General features: G+C 48.6%; 1 protein-coding gene across 3 annotated transcripts; it reads left to right on the top strand.

Moving 5' to 3' along the window:
* Positions 1–2,838: 2,838 nt before the first annotated feature.
* Positions 2,839–16,192, top strand: UBL7 (ubiquitin like 7). 3 transcript variants are annotated; one of them, XM_043489454.1, is made up of 11 exons: positions 2,839–2,960; positions 4,293–4,505; positions 6,114–6,233; positions 9,656–9,738; positions 10,506–10,590; positions 11,111–11,168; positions 11,932–12,065; positions 12,321–12,370; positions 12,610–12,777; positions 13,368–13,490; positions 15,944–16,192. In XM_043489454.1, exons 1-11 carry the CDS (start codon positions 2,921–2,923, stop codon positions 16,079–16,081), a joined length of 1,212 nt encoding a protein of 403 aa, XP_043345389.1. In that variant the 5' UTR covers positions 2,839–2,920; the 3' UTR covers positions 16,082–16,192. The 3 variants fall into 3 exon arrangements, with proteins under 3 accessions (XP_043345389.1, XP_043345390.1, XP_043345391.1); XM_043489455.1 differs by having other exon boundaries at positions 2,930–3,010; XM_043489456.1 differs by lacking the exon at positions 2,839–2,960 and adding an exon at positions 3,021–3,051.
* The last annotated feature ends 2,082 nt before the right edge of the window (positions 16,193–18,274 follow it).

Raw genomic sequence — 18,274 nt, 5'->3', positions numbered from 1 at the left:
TATGGTTTTTCCAGTAGTCACATACAGATGTGAGCACTGGACCATAAAGAAGGCTGAACACTAAAGAACTGATGCTTTCAAATTGTGGTGTTAGAGACGACTCTTGAGTGTCCCCTGGACAGCAAGATCAAACCAGTCTATCCTAAAGGAGATCAACCTGAATATTCATTGGAAGGACTCATGCTGAAGCTCCAATACTTTGGCCACCTGATGAGAAGAGCTGACTCACTGGAAAAGGCCCTGATGCTGGGAAAGATTGAAGGCCAAAGAAGGGGGTGGCAGAGGATGAGATGGTTAGATAGCATCACTGACTCAATGGACATGAATTTGAGCAAACTCTGAGATAGTGGAGGACAGAGGAGCCTGGTGTGCTGCAGTCTATGGGGTGGCAAAGAGTGGGATACAACTTAGCAACTGCACAACAGCAACAATGAGGAACCTAGGCTTTAGGAAGATGGGGTAACATTCGTGAAAATCTCCTATATTAGAAGAGTTCAGTTCAGTTCAGTTGTTCAGTCGTGTCCAACTCTTTGAGGACACGCCAACTCTTTTGGACTGTAGCACACCAAGCTTCCCTGTTCATCACCAACTCCCGGAGCTCGCTCAAACTCAAGTCCATCGAGTCGGTGATATCATCCAACCACCTCATCCTCTGTCATCCCCTTCTCCTCCTGCCCTCAATCCTTCCCAGCATCAGGGCCTTTTCAAATGAGTCAGTTCTTCGTATCAGATGGCCAAAGTATTGGAGCTTCAGCTTCAGCATCAGTCCTTCCAATGAATATTCAGGACTGATTTCCTTTAGGATCAACTGGTTTGATCTTCTTGCAGTCCAAGGGACTCTCAAGAGTCTTCTCCAACATCACAGTTCAAAAACATCAATTCGTCAGTGCTCAGCTTTCTTTATGGTCCAAGTCTCACATCCATACATGACTACTGGAAAAACCATAGCTTTGACTAGATGGACCTTTGTGTCTGCTTTTTAACATGCTGTTTAGGTTTGTCATAGCTTTTCTTCCAAGAAGCAAGAGTCTTTTAATTTCATGGCTGCAGTCACCATCTGCAGTGATTTTGAAGCCCAAGAGAATAAAGTCTGCCACTGTTTCCATTATTTCCCCATCTATTTGCTATGAAGTAACAGGACCGGATGCCATGATCTTAGTTTTTTGAAGAAGGAGGTTTGGTATTCCCATCACTTTAAGAATTTTGAATGCTGAGTTTTAAGTCAGTTTTTTCACTCTTCTCTTTCACTTTCATCAAGAGGCTCTTTAGTTCCTCTTCACTTTCTGCCATCAGGGTGGTGTCATTTACATATCTGAGGTTATTGATATTTCTCCCAGCAATCTTGATTCCAGCTTATGCTTCATCCAGCCCGGCATTTCACATGATGTACTCTGCATATACATTAAATAAGCAGGGTGACAATATACAGCCTTGACTTACTCCTTTCCTAATTTGGAACCAGTCCATTTTTCCATGTCCAGTTCTAACTGTTTCTTCTTGACCTGCATACAGATTTCTCAGGAGGCAGGTAAGGTGGTCTGGTATTCCCATTGCTTTAAGAATTTTTCAGTTTACTGAAGAGTAGAGGAGTAACTAGCTCCGTGCTAGGCCCTCCCAGAACCTGCAGTTTATCTGCTCTCCATAGTCAAGCTCTCCTGCTCAGTTGTTGCCTTCGTCTCAGTCCATACACTGGAATGTTGCAGTCCTGCTTTTACGTTTGTGCACACCAAATCAGTCTTTAGTTGCTAGGATCAACCTCATTATTTTCTTAAATATTTACCTGTTTGGTTTTTTTTTTTTTTTTTCGGCCTTTCCTTAGTCCTTGAATGAGTTCCTCCAGTAGAGTTCGAACAGAATAGTTTAATTCTAACCTCTGGGCAAAAACAATCTGTTCTAACTACGCATCTAAAATACAGTCGACCGTACAATACCAGTTTTACGCAGGGGATTTAAGTATCCGCGTATTTTGGTATCCACGAGGGGCTCCTGGAAGCAATCCCCTGAGGATACCATGGATGACTGTATGCAGTTTCTCTGAGAGTTCAGTGAAATTCCCCTTCCCGAATTGCTTCTATGAATGACTGATATAAATCCCACTACTGCACGTTGGGGTGTACCAGAAACCCTTGGTAACTTCTCTCAACGTACCAACTTGTAGAGGAAGTCATCGTTGGGTTCCTAGTATGCCTTCGCAGGCATGTTCGCCACGAAAAGCTAGAAGCGAGGAGCACAAAGGAAGCTGACCCCTCAAAGACAGGCCGTTTCCTGGTGAGGAGTACGAGGCTGGGGCGAGTCTGAAGAGGCTGCTCAGAAAGGGTCCTTGCCGAGCGACGACTGGTCGAAGCTGGAGACCCAGGGCCGAGAGTCCGGAAACCGGCGTTTCCATCTGCAGTGCCGTACGGACCTGGCGTAACCTGTTGACTCTGCATGCGTGCCAGGACATTGCGGGAGTCGCGGGGCTGTAAACATCACACCTGGGACCCATCTGTCAATGCAGGAGACAGAAGAGACGCCGGTTCGATCCCTGGTTCGGGAAGATCCCCTAGAGCAGGGCATGCAACCCACTCCAGTATTCTTGCCTGGAGATGCCTGGAGAATTCCATGGACAGAGGGGTCTGGCGGGCTGCCGTGCGTGGGGTCGCAAAGAGTCGGACAGGACCGAAGCGACTTAGCACGCGCGCACGCAAACCTCACGTCAGACCTCGTTCCGGTGACCTGCGCCTTGGAAGACTGACTGATACATAATACTCTCACACGAAAGCAAGAAGACACCCTCGCGCCGGGACTTTCAAACTGTAGAGGAGCTACACCCCCGGAAACCGGAAGCTTTACAACCAGCGCCTCATTGCCGGCCGGTTATTTATAAAGGGGCGGGGGTTGGGTGGGTGGGGGAGCGGCCTCAGGAACTGCAACTCCCAGAATGCAGCGCGGAGCTTCCGGTTTCCGGCGAGAGGACCTGAGTGAGTGTTTACACCGGCGGCCCTGCGGCCGGGTTCCTTCCGCGGGACGGGTGAGGGCGCTGGGTCCCGGGCCGCGCGGGATCGACCTGTGGTGACTAGTTAGCTGGTTCTGTGGGAGTGGTGGGGTCGTCACCCAAGAGATAGTGTCCCTGTCGCAATATTAACTATCAGTGACCTTGGGCCGCTGACTTCACCTTTCTAGATCTTGGTTCCTTCGGCTGTAATATGTAGATGATAATGCCTGTCTCAGAACAGTTGTGAGGATTAAATGATATATAGTGTATTAAAAGATTCATTTCCTTCCCTGTCATTAACCTGGAGATGGAAGGTTTGAGGGTGCCTTAGGATCTGCTGCACAGCCTCGAAGCCTTTTCTTTCCTCTTCCAAAGAAGCCACTTTGGAAGCAGTAATGATTCTAACAAGGCCTTGTCTTGTCTTAATTCTCCCAACCGCCCGGTTTCTGATTCATTTTCTGGGTACCCATAAGTACCGGGCATTGAGTCAATAAGGACAAAAAATTCTAGTCTTTGCTTTCAAGAGCCTCTAAGAATGAGATGCAGAGACGATTGAGAAGTAAATAGTATAGATATTTTAACCCTTTGTCATGAGGGACTGTGACAACAACAGGGGGGGCGACAGAACAGAGGAGGTTGTGTTTGAGTTGCTCTTGATCAGAGTTTGCTTAGAGAGGGAAGAGGAGTTATATGCAGAGTTAGCAGATGAGCAGAGTTGGGGAGAACTTTGTTATGAATCCAGGCTTGGTGGGGGTGGACTTAAGTGTTGGGGAGGGTGGGGCAGCCCAGAACTCTTGAGAGGGGAAGGCTGGTAGAGAGAACAGATGTGAATGTTTTTGAAAGCCAGGCTGTGGCGTTTAGACTTATTCATAGAAGTGGTTTGATTTCTAAACAAAGGAGTGTCTTGATCAGATCTGCATTTTAAAATGATGAGTGGCAGCGTGGATATTTAACAGGGAGAAGCAGGAGGCAGGGAGCTTCTGGTAAAGCTGTTGTGGTGGTTAAAGCAAAAGTTGATGAAGAAACACAGAGTCTATGTAAGGGAGAGGGTTGGATGATCTCATTTGAACCTCACAACACACCTGTTAGGTGGGATGGCATTTTTATGTCCACTGTAAAGCCAAAGAGGCTTAGAGAGCTGAAGTTTCTTGCTGCCATAGAATGAGTGAAAAGAGGACCTGAGATTCTAATTTAGGCCTCCTGATGCTGCATCCTGAGCTTTTCCAACAGAGTCACAGAGAGTTCTCATTCAACCCTGTGGTGGGGTGTGGGTGGTGTAGGTCTGTCCTTTAACCACTAAGGCTTTGTTCTTTTACAGGGAGAAAGAGAGAGCGCGAAAGAGAGAGGATGTCTCTCTCAGATTGGCACCTGGCGGTGAAGCTGGCTGACCAGCCACTTGCCCCCAAATCTATTCTTCGGTTGCCAGAGACAGAGCTCGGAGAATACTCCCTGGGGGGATATAGTATTTCATTTCTGAAGCAGCTTATTGCTGGCAAACTCCAGGAGTCTGTTCCAGACCCTGAGCTCATTGGTGAGTCTCTGTGGACTGGGGATGGGCTTCTGCTCTGATTTCTTTTGGGGGAGAATCATTCTGGAATCACAAGGGTAAATTAAGAGTTTGGGATTTGTTGTCTCATAATGTAAACACTGGGCTGCCCTGGTGGTTCAGTGGTAAAGAATCTGCCTACCTATGCAGGAGATGCAGGTTCAATCCCTGGGTGGCAAAGATCCCCTGAAGAATGAAATGGCAACCCACTCCAGTATCCTTGCCTGAGAGATGCCATGGGTGGAGGAGCCTGATGGGCTACAATCCATGGGGTCGCAAAAGAGTCAGACACGACTTAGAGACTAAACGAAAACAAATGTTAACACTGCTGGGAAGTGATTGTTGTTAGGTGAATAGAAACAAATCATATAATAAAACCGTTGGTTACCATTTTAGTTGTACAATATATTGAACTACTTCATCACAACATTCCTTGACTATAACATTCTTTGAAAGAGCAAGAACTTGGATTGGAAGGAGGTGCTGGCTAGGGAAAGGCCCTTAGTATATGGCATTTCAGGTAGGTCTTAAGGGATGGTTAGAAGGATTGTTGGTTGGTTGGTTGGTTGGTTGGTTGGTTGGAGGGAAGACAGCGAAAAAGGAGAGATGGCAAGGGCATTCTAGGTGAAGGAAGAAGGAATTTAAATATTTCTTTCTTTCTTTTTTTTTTTTTGTCTTTTTTATTTTTGACTATGCTGTGTGGCGTTCAGAATCTTTGTTGCCTGACCAGGGATCAAACCCTGGACTCCAGCCAGCATCACTCTAGTGAAAGTGAATATAATTAAATTGTATTATTAATGCAATGCCATATAAACTAGAAAAATGGTATAAACTGGCAAAAGTATATCTTCAGTCATGCGTGCTAAATCTCTTCTGTTGTGTCCAACTCTTTGCCACCCCATGGACTGTAGCCCACCAGGCTCCTCTGTCCATGGGATTCTCCAACCCAGTTGGAATGGGTTTCTATGTCTTCCTCCAGAGGATCTTCCCAATCCAGGGATCGAACTCATGTCTCTTAAGTCTTCTGCACTGGCAGGCGGGTTCTTTACCACTAGTGCTACCTGGGAAGCCATATATTATTAATGCAATGGCATATAAACAGGCAAAATGGTATAAGCTGGCAAAAAAAAGTGTTTTTAGTCATAAAAACATGGGGTTCATTCTTTTTTATTGTTACATTTTCCCATTGATTTAAAGGGTACAGTCTCCATGATGTTAAGGTCTAGAGTTTTCCTGTGCATAGATTCTGTATTTTATCAGTTTACACTTGTAACAATTGTTATTAAAATGTATTTGTTTTTTTATTTTCAAACTTTATTTATTTTGTATTGGGGTATAGTCCATGAACATTGTTGTGGTAGTTGCAGGTGAACGGTGAAAGGAATCAGCCATACATATACATGTATTCATTTTCCCCAGGCCCCACTTCCATCCAGGCTGGCAAAATGTATTTATTAAGAGTACTTTTTAAAGCATATATCATTCTCTAGCTATCTGTCCAATCAAGATAAGGTTTTTAGGGGACAGAAGTCATTTAAATTGTTATGAGGAGCAAAATATAAATGAACGATTCTTTTTTTTCCCTTCTCATAGATCTGATATACTGTGGCCGGAAGCTAAAAGATGATCAGACCCTTGACTTTTATGGCATTCAACCTGGATCCACGGTCCATGTTCTGCGCAAGTCCTGGCCTGAGCCTGATCAGAAACCGGGTGAGTGTTGGCTCTTAGACAGGCAGAGCTTCTGAAATATCTGCAAGGGAAGGAGGGTCTGTGCGTCCTTGAGGCAAGGGCCTGGGTGGAACATAGGGGAGATTTACTGAGATGATAATAAAGGATATCTTTATTATTTATTGGATTGGACACATTGATGAACAGTGTAATTTTGATCTTCTTGCTGCCAGCGGCCACTAACAGAAGGCACTTTTAAGTTCATTACCCATTGTTTTAGTGTCATGGAGAGTGTGTATCTATTTAAATTCCTTTAGGGCAACAGTTTATTTCTCAGTGAACCTTGTATTTTTTGGTTATTTTTGTTCTCATTAGAAAGAAGCTGAAAACTCCTTGCCCTCCTCTAAATGTTATGGTGTATTCTCATGTTCACAGATCTTCCCACAAACTGCTTCAGGCGGGTGATTTGTTCAGTCACCTCACTCCTGCTAATTTATTTTCCTGGAGTTTGAGAATATTCAAATGGTGTGAAAGTAGCTCTTGGAGGAAACATACAAAGCCTCTCATGCCTTTCTGACTTACTGATAAAAGGTGGTGCTTGGAATTCATAATTTAAATTTCACATCTGTGTTTTAAAAGCCTCCCTGAGGATAAAGCTAAGCTGTGTAAGAGATTAGCTTTGTTAAAAACGGGCAGTTTGACATATTTTAATAATGTTCACAATTGCTGTGACTGGTTATCAGCTTGAAATTCTCCCTCTTTTCAATTCTAAACATAAAGGACAAAAAGATCTTCTTTTGTACCTGATGGGAAGTGAGAAAGAGAAAGGCAGTCTCTGGTATCCAGGGGCTGGCCTGGCCTTCAGCTAGGCCTTGAATTGTGAACAATTTCACAGGTCACCAGCATCTACAAGGCCACTCACTCTGGGGCCATAATGGATCCAGATAAAAACTAAGATTTCCTCTCATTTCTGAACAGAGCCATAAATCTGCACATTGACTAACCACAGAAATGACCAAATAACCCTCTATCCTGCCCATTAGGAGTGACTGCTGTTTCTTCACCAATTTCAGCTTTCATCTTGCTCTAGTTTTCCTTCCTTCTAGAAAAGAATTATTAAGATACCTAATCATAAAATCACCCCCACTTCCTGACAGCCTCCAATCCACAACAAAACCCTGCTTCCTTCAACTTCCGCGCCGAGTCCCCTAACTAAAGCCCAGACCCTCTGAGTCCCTTCTAGCGTGCTGCTGTTGAGATGCCCTGTGGTCCTGGTGGTGCGCATCCCTCTTTACGAGCAGTAAACACCCCGGCACAGCTGCAGGTGTGCCCCTCTGGTCTTTGGCTGGAGGGGATTGACAGACGGAAAGGAGCATTTGTTGCTTCTTCCAGCCAGATTGTTGCGGTTTGATATCTCATTTAATCAAGTGGCTCAGCAGGTCAGGTAACAGTATTCGCGTTTTATACATGAAGAAAAAGAGGATTAGAAAGGTATTCATTCAAGGTCATCTGCTTAGAAAAATGAATGCAAGAGCTGGGATGTGAATCCAGGTTTTCCTGGCTCAAGAGTATTCTTTCCACTGGGCTGGCTGCCTCCCACTTCCAAAGGATGAGATTAGCTCAGAGACATTAAAGAGACAACTCTTTAGCTGATTATGGGCTTAAGATTTCAGAGTCCTTTTTATCCCCTGGAAATTTATTTTTGAAACAAACGGACTTTTTATTCAGAGGTGAAAATAAACTTTTAGATTTGAAAAGAAATTTTTGTGACGGCATTTTAGATATTTTATCCTTGAGTGTTCTTTCAAGAGGAAGCACATTTCTTTATCTTCCACCAGATTAGATCCTGTAGGAGGAGAAAGTGTCAGTTGCTTCCTTCCCACCTGGACCCCTTTGGTGGTTCTCTGCAGAAGGTTACAAATCCCTTTAGGATCTCACTTAGGCCTGCTCTTTGAGCAGGGGTATGTACCCTGGGCTCCAGCACAGAATCAGCTTCGTGTTCCTTCAAAGCACCTCATGCTTACATTCTCCCAAGCCTTTGCGCTTGTTCTCATTTAGACCTGCAATACCTTTTCCCCCAGTCACCATCTGTTCTACCTTTAATACTCCTCTCAAACGTTCTCCCCTGGGAGGTGTGGTCCTCCCAGTCAGTAGTGCTGTCGGCCTCCATGTGCCTAATGCCCTCACTGTGGTCCATGTCTCTGTTGTTGAAGCCCTCAGCGTGGTATTTTGTAATTGTGTATGTGTGTTTGATTCTGTCTCATTTCTCTTACTGTCTAATGAGTTCCTTGATGGCAGGGACTCTTACTTTTTGCATTCCTGTGCCTTGCACAAAACAAGATTCACTCCAAAAGCGTGGAGTAAATGCTTAGCACAAATTTGTTTAACGAATAAGCCAGGTAACTTACTTCAGGTGAATATTTTTCAGAAGAGACAACCCTCATGATTAGAATGATAGGTAAGGGTGTGGTTGCCACACAGAACCCCAGGGGTGCCATTCTCCTTGCTTTGGGAATCGTGCCTTTGGAATTGAACAGTGCAAGGCCATATAATCACAAGTAGCCTTCCTGAATTGAGGGTCACCACACTTTTAAAAGTGTGATCCAGGGTGGACTTCCTGCCTACTCCCCCTTCTTTTACCGAAATTTCTATGAAATGGGCTGATGTCCTAAATTATCTATGAAATGGGTGGATGGCCTAAATAGTAAAGTAACCAAGTAAAACTAAGACAACTGCTAGACTTTCCCATATGTATGAGTCATAAAGTCCAAAGATCAAAAAGGAACTTTGAGTCCTAGTGACATGCTTGTTTTTGGACATGTGATGAAAGTTTGTTCAGAAGCCTAGAGGTACAGTGTTGTCTTGGTCCTTCTTATATTTGTTTGTTTGTTTGTTTTTAATCAAAATAATATTAAAGAGGCCTGAAAGAAAATACCCAGGAGAAAACAGTTACCCCCACAATCCTGTCACCTTGGCTTGTTCCCTTCCAGCCTTGGCCCACATGCACACTGACTTCTCATAAAGTTTTACTAGAGAACACCCATACAACTTTATGTTCTATTTCTTTCTCTTAACATATTGTGTCAACATGGCTCCATATTGTTCAGATGGCTTGCAGCACTTATTTTAAATCACTGCACAAAAGTCTACTGAGTTCATTATACCCTCCTCCTTTCCAAGTGTGTAAAGTCTAGAATTCCTGCAGTGGGAGATTGATCAGAATAGTCTCTTTCCTAAGGTAAGAGTCTCCTCTGCTAGAACTTGAATTTGTTTATCTACCGAAGAGGCTTAAAAAGAGAGTGCCGTTTTCATGTCTGTGGCATAGCTTTTTTTGATTGGGTGCCCATTCTTAGCGGGGTGAGGAGGGAAGAGAACCCGCACCTGGACTCTGGCTGAGGCGATGCGCTGCGTCTGTGGCAGGGGTGAGGCCCTGGTCACAGGGTGACTGAGTGTCTCATCCCCAGAACCTGTGGATAAGGTGGCTGCTCTGAGGGAGTTCCGAGTGCTGCACACGGCCCTGCACGGCAGCTCCTCCTACAGGGAGGCGGTGAGTGTGTGCTGCGCCCGCTTCGAGACTCTTGGCAGGCCTACTGGAGAGGGGTGGTGCAGAGAGGGAGCCGGAAGCTGGTTGCCATGGCTCCCCAGAGTTCCATGGGGAGGTTTCGCCATGTCTGTGGGTCCCAGTAGAACCCTGTCTTCCCCCAAAGAGGCTCTCAGCTAGGCATTGTTGATTGCCTCTGATGATAATGATACAGCCTCTCCTGACATTGGCCTCATGGAATGAGTATAGTTACAGTCAAAGGATCCGTATGCTGTTTCTGCTGGGCCTCATTCTTTGACTTGGACTGACCTGCTTGCCCACCACTCCTTCCCAGGATCCCCTCACTTGGAAAATGCACTGATGACTTTCCATAGGAGAGTTGATAAGCAAGATGAAGACAGCTGCAAACTTCCCAATATATATAAATGCAAAATGATAGTTGTCTGGAGATTGAAAAGGACTTTTGGAATCTAGAGAAACCTTTGTTATTGGGCTTATAATAAGAGCTTTTATTGTGCAAGCATTAGAACTAGAAATGGGGGAAAGGACCATAAATTGAAGGCTTATTGTGATCTTGCTTTTATGTTGTTTCCCCTCCAGTAAGCCATGATCTCAGAGAAAAAAAAGAGGTTCATCTCTTTCCTGGGGCTATTGTTCCACTGTGGTGGTGTGTGTGCAAGCACTTAGAGGAAGGAAGTACTTCAGCTGTGTGTGGGTATTTCTGAGTGCACCGAGCTAGTGGGAATGTTCAGCCCTCCCCATTTCTCCTGCAGGTCTTTAAGATGCTCAGCAATAAGGAATCTCTGGATCAGATCATTGTGGCCACCCCAGGCCTCAGCAGTGACCCCATTGCTCTTGGTAAGTGCAAGGCTGAACTAAAGGAAATAGGAACTGTTGAAGAAGGAGAAGCCAGGAGGAGGCAATTACGTTAAAGCAGCTTTGACACATCATGTGAAGATTCACTGGTCTTGTGGCAGGAGGGGGAGTAATCCAGATGTGTTCCATATACCCAGCCCTCCAAGGGCTGCAGCCCTACAGGGAAATCGTGGCCTAACACACACCAGAAATGAGACTGTGAGGAGGACATGTGAGGGCAGCAGTTAGCCCGAACCACAGAGTCAGGGAAGACTTCCTGCTCACCTTGATGGACAAGGGGAGAACCTAGAGACACGGGGAAGAGAGGCTGGGGTGCTGTACACAGTATGTAACCTCCGTGCGGAGGGGCAGTAGGAGCAAAATGGGGAGCACGAGGGCTGTGCTCCTCGCAAGTTGTTTCCCCACTTTCCATGAGGATCCCCGTTAAGCTGGTTGCCCCAAGGCCTCCCCACTGGATCTGGCTACATTTCCTGTCTCTGAGGTGACCCCTGTTCTCCTTCAGGGGTTCTCCAGGACAAGGACCTCTTCTCTGTCTTTGCTGATCCCAACATGCTTGATACGTAAGTATGCCCATCTTAATAAGGGCACTTTTTTTCTCCTCATGGTCGGGCCAGAAGCCTAATGGTCGCCCTGGATTCTGCTCTTGGAGCCCATCCCCCAAATCTGTCCTATAAATGTGTCAGGAGGTGGGGAGGAGCCAGGGCTGGAGGAGGGGGTGCGGGGCGGGGAGGTAAGGACAAAGCCCAAGGGAAGGGGCAGGCAGAAGTGGGGATGAAGCAGGGTCCTGAGGGAGGTGGCTTTGCAGGCCAGGCTCAGTTTAGATCTCATTCAGTAGATATTAGGGAGCCTGTGAAGGATTTTAAGCTGGGAAACAAATAGGTGCATACGTCCCAAAATTTTAGAGTTGGAAGGGAAAGTAGAGGTTGTGTCCCTTTATTTTCAAGTGAAGAAAACAGCCAAACCCTTGGAATGGTGGGGCCCAGCAGAGGCTGCCTGATGAAATGGTGTTGGGAGTTGAGACAGGAGACTACCCCTGAGCCTCTGGGCTGTGCGTGTCCCATCATGCATTGCCAGAGAGGAGAGTGAAGCATCTGCGGGGGCCCCAGGGTGAAGGCCTGCTGATGCTGATGGCAGAGCAGCAGGGAGACAAGCCGCCTGGAGGGAGGTGCTATAGCCAGGGAAATTTAAGGACAAGCAGGGGTGACTTGACTGTTGTGAGGCCCAGAATTCCTGCCAAATTCTGTTTGGCCCAGAATTCCTGCCAAACCCACAGATGCTCTTTCCTTCTTAGTCACCCTTGAGTTTCTTCCTGCTCCGTCTCAGGTTGGTGCCTGCTCACCCTGCCCTGGTCAACGCCATTGTCCTGGTCCTGCACTCGGTAGCAGGCAGCACCCCACTGCCGGGGGCCGACTCCTCTTCCCGGGGCATGCCCTCCAGCTCCTACCGGGACATGCCAGGTGAGCCCCAGGACAGGGGGACGCGGGCCCCGGGGAGTGGGCAGTGGCCCAGGGCTTTGCTTTACTCGCAGCTATGTATAGTGCTGGCAGAGGGTGTTCCTTGGGAACTCTGGGTTTGAGTCAGGGAGAGCATCTGTCCTGTAATTTTCCAGGGGAGAGATGAGAACATGAATTTGGAGTAACTAGCGCCGAGATGCTGGAGCAGCGCCTGTGCCTTCCTGTTCCTCCTCCTGAAATCTGTCCTCCCTCCTCCAGGTGGCTTCCTGTTTGATGGGCTCTCTGATGATGAGGACGACTTTCACCCAGTAAGTGACTGGGCTGCCTGCCACTTGGGGGAGATGGTGCTGGGAGGCACCCTCCCCGGGACCTGGCACGCCCAGCAGGGGGTGGTCAGAGGCCCTGTGGGGGCCCAGGTGTGTCACCCTATTGCTGAGAACCTGGCAGCCTGGGGAGTCTCCCCAAGAACTGTTCCTGGAGCAGGGATGGGGTTCTTCTGAGAACCACTTGGGGCTGCCGCCCTGATGTGGGCACCTCCCTTGTCCAGAGTGCCAGGTCCACGCCCTCAAGCAGCACCCCCAGCTCTCGCCCAGCTTCCCTGGGGTACAGTGGAGCTGCCGGGCCCCGGCCCATCACCCAGAGCGAGCTGGCCACCGCCTTGGCCCTGGCCAGCACTCCGGAGAGCAGCTCTCACACGCCGACTCCTGGTACCCAGGTATGGAGAGAAGGGGTGGGAAGGTCCAGGCCGGGCCCCCAGGGAGAAGGGCCCAGTGGTAGAGTGGGTTTACCTTTGCTGATCCTTGTGCTCCATCTGCTTTGATCTGAGCTCTACCTGGAACCCCAGTGGGTTTCCCACTGCAGCTCAGGTGACCTGCCTTCACCTGCCTTTAGGCTCAGAAGTCTGGGGCTCATCCCAGGCCTGACTGACTCTTCTTAGCAGTTGGAAGAACCTCCTGTCAATAATGAATAGTCCTTACTTATTCCTGAAAGTGGCCAAGCATACACACAGGCTTAAGCATTCCTGGTGATGGTCACTCCAGTCGGCAGGGCCATTTCTCCTCTCCCAGTGTGGGTCCTAGGCTTGGTCAGGGGTCCCATTCCATCTCCCCGGAGCAAAAGAGTACAGAACCCTTTGTGCCCACACAGAGAGCGTTTAGGTAGCCCTGTGTGGCTGTCTCATGCTGGCCCCTGCTGGGAGGCAGTGGTGAGGCACCCTGGGCAGCCTGGGGTGATGTGACAGCAGTGGGTGTGTGCTGGGAGACTGGGGTGGCTCTGAGGGTGGCACTGACCGTGGTCTGTCTCTAGGGCCACTCCTCAGGGACCTCCCCAATGTCCTCCAGCGTCCAGTCAGGGACGCCCATCACCAACGATCTCTTCAGCCAAGCCCTGCAGCACGCCCTGCAGGCCTCCGGGCAGCCCAGCCTTCAGGTCAGTCTTCCCCCTTCTGATGTTCACACGGCTTCTTTGGTACTTTGGACGCTGAGCTTTTCTCTGCTCTGCGAGGCCCTTCCACTTGGCCTGCTTTGCTGCAGGAACAGCTGGGGCGTGATAGTGTGACAGGAGAAGGTGCTCCCAGCAAGGGCGGTTGTCCTTGCGGCTTCCACTCCTGCACCCAGTGCCCATGGCCTGGCTCCACTGACCACCGGCTTGGGTATTTCAGTGGCTGTTTCAGTTGAGGAGTCACTCATCCATCCTGTGAACATTGACTGAGCCTTGAGCATGTCTGGTCCAGGCTTGGTCCAGCTCCTGGGATAGCGATGAGCCAGTCCTCATTCTTGCCATGGAGGGGCACCAGATAGTCACTGAACTGAGGGAACAGCAGAGTGAGAAGCTGGCCCAGGCTTGAGGTCAGATAAAACTTTTCTGAGAAAGTGGTGTTGTACCTACTGTCAAAGAATTCATTAGAGGTTAGCCAGGCAGAGAAGGGGATGTTTGGTTGAGGGGATGTGGTGTCCCAGCAGAGGCAGCTACCTGTTTGAGCGAATGTGGAGGTACACATGGCAAATTGGCAAGAGCAGAAGGCAATATCCATGATGAGAGATCCTGAGATGGAGCCAGAGTAAGGGAGAGCAAACGCCTGAGTGAGGGCCTTGAGTGCCTGTGTAAGGAGATGAGGCTTGTCCTGCGGTCACCAGGGAGCGGTACGATCTCCCCTGCCTCATGGAACACGGAAGCTTAGCTAGCAGCTAAGTGCCTCACCCAAGGGGTGCACATTTTATTACACGCCTCTGTGCACAAACTGTTTGCTTCACTCTCTTTCCTTTGCTCCTAAGCCTGGGGCATGAACGTCATTTCTGGAACTGGTCCATGGTCATGAAGCCATCAAGTGACAGGGACAGGGTCTGGCCCGTGTGGTTCTCACTGCCCCACGTGGCTCTGCTGACCATGAGGGGAGCAGGAGCAGGACCTGGAGACAGTTGGTCTTTTTGGTTCCTTTATCATCTGCAGCCTGATGCCTGTTCGCTCTGCTCTTCAGCTCAGAAGCTTTTATGTCTCCACCTGGCCTGTAAACTGAACTTGAGTTGGTTTCTGTGGTTTTCTAAAAATTCTCCACATCCTCACCTTTGCTTACCTGCTTCTTTGAATTTGCATTTCATCTTCACTGCCTTCTTTCCCACAGTATAAACACATCCTTTTCCCTAAGGTGTGCACTTCCTCTTTCATGAGACAGAGATATTGAAAATACTAAATTTCTTTAAATCCATAGAGAAGGCCTTTCATAGCTGAAAGTCAAAAAATCAAGGAACCATTGTATAAAGAGTAACATATAGTTTGAATTCATAAATGTGAAAATTTCTGCAAAGCAAACCAAACCAACATACAAAAAGAAGCAGCAAAGTCTGAAAGCTGATCACAAACTGGGAAAGAAATCTGTAACGCAGATCAGACAAAGGGCAAAACCTCCCTGAATTGAAGTTCTAGTGATTTAGGACCAACAGCTCCGTAGAAAAGCAGGCGAAAGATAGTAACAGACTGTTCACCAAAAAGGAAGTACAGATGGCTTGTAATTCCTTGCAGCCCCATTGCTCGGAATTTATCCCGGAGATGTACGTGCATGCAGAGAGTGACATTTGTACAGAACTAGTCACTGCAGTGTTTCTATAATGGCAAAGATTGGAAACTGCTCTGTTGTGGTACATTTCAGGACATCCACAAGCACTTTCTATGATACCTTAATATGTTAGAAAAAAAGGAGAGATATAAGAAAAGGGTAAGTATAGGAATGTATGTTTATATTTCCTCAAAGAGGATAAAGTAGGCTATCAGGAATGAGGGAGACGAGTAGATGAGTGTGACACTTTCCACAGTGTGGTTTAGTCGCTCAGTTGTGTCCGACGCTTGCAACCTTACGGAGTGTAGCCCATCAGGCTCCTCTGTCCATGGGATATCCCAGGCAAGAATACTGGAGTAAGTTGCTATTTCCTTCTCCAGGGGATCTTCCCGACCCAGGAGTCGAACCCGGGTCTCCTGCATTGCAGGCAGCCTCCTGTAGTGCAGGTGGATCCTTTACCAACTGAGCCACCAGGCACTGTGTATCATAGTAAAACAGCAAAGTTAATTTAAAAGTGTGTGTGTGTCTATAGATACAGCAGAGAAAGAAAGTAATCTTTTGAAATTTAGACATTGAATACTTTATGCTTTTTCTTTTTGATCTTTATAATACATTTCCCCTTTTATTGGAAAAACTTTTAATTTGTTCCCTAAACCCTCAGGCCTCTCCATAGATCTCCTCAGCAGTCCGCGGACCTCCTCAGTGTGCTGTGTTGTGTGGAACCTCGTGTCAGCAGCTTTCCTGGAGGAACACACCTCCTTCTGCTAGAGGTGAACAAGTCTCTGTCGGATCCTTACTGACCGCTCCTGCCTGTCCTGTCTTTCTGCAGAGCCAGTGGCAGCCCCAGCTGCAGCAGCTGAGGGACATGGGCATCCAGGACGATGAGCTGAGCCTGCGGGCCCTGCAGGCCACCGGGGGGGACATCCAGGCGGCCCTGGAGCTCATCTTTGCTGGAGGAGCCCCGTGAACTCCCTGCTCCTCCTGAACCCCCAGCAAACTGCTAAGGCGCTGCCCATGAGAAGCACTCTTGAAGGTGCCCCATCTCTACTCTCCCCAATACACCTGATGGTCGACCTTCTGCTTTGTCCAGTGTGTGGCCTTTCTGGCTGATCTGAGTGGGTAGAGGTGGTGGGGGGGCAAGTATGGTGTGTGGGTTCTGGTGCCACAGCATCAGCTGGCCCCTGCTTCTGGGCCCCGGCTGGAAAAGCTGAGATCCGTGTCCCGAGATGCCGCGTGATGCCCACACTGGTTTTTTGGCAGACGTTTCCAGTGATAGCCTCCAGGCCCTTTGGTGCTCTGGGTGTGGCCTCCTCCAAGTGTGCCCAGGGATTGCTGCCCAGTCTCCAGGGTGGCTACTGTTTTACGGCTGTGGCCAGAAGAGCCTTGTGCTCCTGAGATGACCAGTCCGAGGAGTGGCCGGGTGGAAGCTCACCCCCCCTTCCCCGCCATTGCTCCCTCTCCCAAAGGCTTGTGAAAGATTCCTTGTCCCTCCCCTGGCCTAGTCTCACCAGGCACTCTGACGCCCGCTCTGTAATGATGCCAGGATCCAGGCCTCAGAGCCGTGCCAGGAGGCAGGGCCCGCTTCTCTGTTCTGAAGGCATAAATACAAGAGCAGTTAAATAACAATACTAAACAACAACACCGACACCCACAGGGCCCAGCTTTCATGTTGCAGAGAGGGCACCGACTCCCAAGCTGCTGCTCCATCTGCCTGAGCTCTCGTTCCCCTTGGCACCGCATTCCCTGGTGCGTCGCAGACATGTCCAAGTTGAGCGAGTGGGTTTCATGTGCTTTGGATACTCTGTCAGGAAAAAATCCTTCCCTTCAGCTGGTGTTTCGGTGGGAAGTTGCTCAGAGGTCTGCTCCTGCCATGTGCCTTTGGCAGAGATTTCATCCGCAGCCTCCGTGCTCACGTCATTCATCTTCTGCTTATCTCCTCCTGGGACAAAAGATTTACCCCTGATTAGGACTGCCTACTCTGTCCTTGCTTCCTCAGAGCATTTACCTCTTAGCTCCCTTTCTGTCTCAGGGACCACACAGAGCAAGCCTGCTCCCCCTGCTCTGTGAGCTGGGCTTCAGTTCAGGAGAGCTGGGCTTCCCAGGTGGTGCAGTGGTAAAGAATCTGCCTGCTAATGCAGGAGAAGCGGGTTTGATCCCTGGGTTGGGAAGATCGCCTGGAGTAGGAAATGGCAACCCATTCCAGTATTCTTGCCTGGAGAATTTCTCAGGCAGAGGAGCCTGGTGGCCTACAGTTCATGGGGTCACAAGGAGTCGGACACAATTGAGAGATTGAGCACACACAGGGAGTCCACTTGCCCTTGGACCTGTTCCTCTGGATTTGGCCCCTCACAAGTCCTCTTTCCCGATGGCCTCCAGTCTCTGACACTTTACAGAGAGGTCCTTGGGAGGCTCCACTGTTCCACATGTGGTCTGAACATTGTTTTTTCCTTCCAGAAAATGGGAAGTCTCCACATTTCCCTCCATCCAAGAGCTAATGTTGACGGGTGTTTGCAGTGGCTGAAAGGACTCAGAATTCACCAGGCTTTTTGGTGCCAGACCTCTTCGTGCCTCAGTGGTCTGCCTGGAACCCAACTGCCTCTTTGTGGTCGGGAGCAAAGACCAGGAAGCTCTGTCTTTGAACCTGATGTGTCTGGCTTGTTTGCGATGTAAACAAAGGCCAGTTCCATCCTCCAGGCTTGTCTGGTCAAATGGGGCTGACACAGCCCTTCCCGTCCTCATGATACAGCCCGCCTTGAGCTGGTTTCCGTCCTGTGGCAACTTGCCCTCAGCCCCCAGGGACTGCACTAGGTCTCCTTAACACCCCCGGCCGTTATGCTACGGAACACTTGGGTTGCCTTGCCCTGTCCCTGGAACTGACTCCCAAATACCAGTTATACTGCTTCCCAGAATTGAACTGTCCCCACAGTTTCCCTTTCCCTTGTTTGTCAGCTCTTTCCTCCAGGGTCTGGGTATGTTGGCTTTGCTTCCTGTAGCCATGTTTTAAATAATATATTTTGAGTCTGATAAGTGCCCCCATTGAGCCTGGGGCTTTCCAAGGGACCAAGGACTGCTTCCTCGCTATTGTCCCCTTTATCCTTTCAACAAACATTCATTCAGTTTCTACTCTGTGCAAGTTAAACATGACGAGGGCCTTGCTCTC

This window comes from Cervus canadensis, chromosome 17, assembly GCF_019320065.1.
Source record: "Cervus canadensis isolate Bull #8, Minnesota chromosome 17, ASM1932006v1, whole genome shotgun sequence".
Lineage (NCBI taxonomy): Eukaryota > Metazoa > Chordata > Mammalia > Artiodactyla > Cervidae > Cervus > Cervus canadensis.
The sequence above is the reverse complement of the archived record's forward strand: the minus strand, read 5'-3'. Positions and strand labels throughout refer to the sequence as shown.

Bases quoted from the DNA above. Each gene is read 5' to 3' on its own strand.
- UBL7 (XM_043489454.1), top strand. From the start codon at position 2,921: ATGCAGCGCGGAGCTTCCGGTTTCCGGCGAGAGGACCTGA. The intron at 9,739-10,505 runs GTGAGTGTGTGC...TTTCTCCTGCAG, and splicing joins GCTCCTCCTACAGGGAGGCG to GTCTTTAAGATGCTCAGCAA. The intron at 11,169-11,931 runs GTAAGTATGCCC...GCTCCGTCTCAG, and splicing joins GATCCCAACATGCTTGATAC to GTTGGTGCCTGCTCACCCTG.